The following is a 1,983-nucleotide window of genomic DNA, read 5'->3' on the forward strand; positions in this document are numbered from 1 at the left end:
TTGACCCACAAAAATGTTTTTGAATCTTAACCAGGCAATAGATTCTCATTCACAGCCATGAACAAATTTATAAGAAGCCAGGACTAAAAGAGTACAATCTCTGATCATTTATCTGCTTTAATTCTTAGATGTAATGTCCACACCGTAAAGCCAAGTCCAATGGATAAGGATTTAAGGATGCCTCTGATACAATTTTAACCCCACTGCGAAGCCTCTTCTAAGGATGCCTACCCTGAAGAAGTTACCCTCCTCCCTCCAGACAAACCTCAGGGGATCTCTCTCCCACTGCAACTCTCTCGTAATCTCTTCGGCCTTGAAACTGCTCAACCATGTCCTGCAGCAAACCAGGTACTACAGCCACATCACCTTTCTTAGTACCTGCCTACGGAACCAGATCATTGCCAATGGACTACAGTCCACATTCAGGCCTTCTCAATTTGGCCCCAACCCTGACAATGTCTACATTCATAGCATTGAGATCCTTCAGAAGCATTTCTCCCTGCAACTCCTGAAACACACACTCGCAGCAATGCGCTGGCATCTCAGGCACTACAATCAAGCCTACCCCAGCTCAGAGACTCCCTCTCCCAGACCTGCAAAGGACCTCTCCTGTTTTTTGATTCTTCGTAGGTTCCACAACCTGAACTCACTACTCAGCTTTTTTGGACACTAAAAACCGTAAATACAGTAAATTTACTGGTGCCTACCACCCAAAAAGGGCTTCCTCCACCTCCCAAATCCCCAGCCGTACCCAGGACCTTCCCCACAATGTGCCCACTGCCATTGGCCGTGAGGCCACTGTCGGAGAACCCACAGATGATGTCACATCCGCCACCACCGTGTACCCCACTTCCAGGACAGCAAACGCCATCGCTGCTGATGCCACTGCCTCCATTTCCGAGGCCAACACCACAGATACTGAAGACGCACCTACTGTCACGACTGCTGCCGCCGCCTACCCCGCTCTGCCCACCGCCAATGCCGCTCCGCCCATCATCGACGCCGACGCAACCCTGCCCACCGCTGACACTGACGCAACTCCGCCCACTGCTGACACCAGCGCAACTCCGCCCACAGCCTATGCCGACGCAACTCCGCCCACAGCCAACGCCAACGTTGCTCCGCCCACAGCCTCCACAGCCAGCAGCTCCAGAGGAGATAGCAGCACCCAGCCCTGCCGAGTCTTCACCATCCCCCCAGACCTCCCCCTCACTAAGGACGAACGGTCAGTCCTCAGTAAAGGGCTCACCTTTGTCCCCCTCCACTCACACATCAACGAATATCGGTCACGTTTTTCCACCACCTCCGCCTCCGCGCTTACTTCTTCAACTGTGAACCTAACCCTCCCTCTACTGACCCCTTCTCCCGTCTCCAACACACCCCGTCCTCCTGAACACCACCCCAAGGCCTCCTACCCTCCCTTGACCTCTTCATCTCCAACTGCCGTCGAGACATCAATCGCCTCAACCTCTCCACCCCTCTCACCCACTCCAACCTCTCCCCCGCAGAACGTGCAGCCCTCCGCTCCCTCCGCTCCAATCCCAACCTCACCATAAAACCCGTGGACAAGGGAGGCGCAGTTGTAGTATGGCGCAATGACCTCTACATCGCCGAGGCCAGACGCCAGCTCTCTAACACCTCCTCCTACCGCCCTCTTGATCATGAACCCACCCCTGAGCACCAAACCATCATCTCCCAAACCATCCACAACCTCATCACCTCAGGTGACCTCCCATCCACGGCCTCCAACCTCATCGTTCCCCAACCCCGTACCGCCCGTTTCTATCTCCTTCCCAAAATCCACAAACCTGACTGCCCTGGTCGACCCATTGTCTCCACCTGCTCCTGCCCCACCGAACTTAGCTCCACCTATCTTGACTCCATTTTCTCCCCCTTGGTCCAGGAACTCCCTACCTACATCCGTGACACCACCCATGCCCTCCACCTCCTCCAGAACTTCCAATTCCCCGGTCCCCAACACCT

At 54.7% G+C, this 1,983-nt stretch overlaps 1 protein-coding gene across 1 annotated transcript in view; it reads left to right on the forward strand.

Annotated features, from left to right (window-relative positions):
- Positions 1-300: 300 nt before the first annotated feature.
- LOC109930068 (lysozyme g-like) overlaps positions 301-1,983 on the forward strand; it is a 9,575-nt gene continuing 7,892 nt past the window's right edge. Inside the window, 1 exon segment of the mRNA XM_048593615.1 lies at positions 301-348. Coding sequence (XP_048449572.1) covers positions 330-348 — 19 coding nt within the window. The 5' untranslated portion in view covers positions 301-329.

The sequence above is a fragment of the Rhincodon typus genome, unplaced genomic scaffold (genome assembly GCF_021869965.1).
Source record: "Rhincodon typus isolate 14 unplaced genomic scaffold, sRhiTyp1.1 hic_rhity00003297, whole genome shotgun sequence".
NCBI lineage: Eukaryota > Metazoa > Chordata > Chondrichthyes > Orectolobiformes > Rhincodontidae > Rhincodon > Rhincodon typus.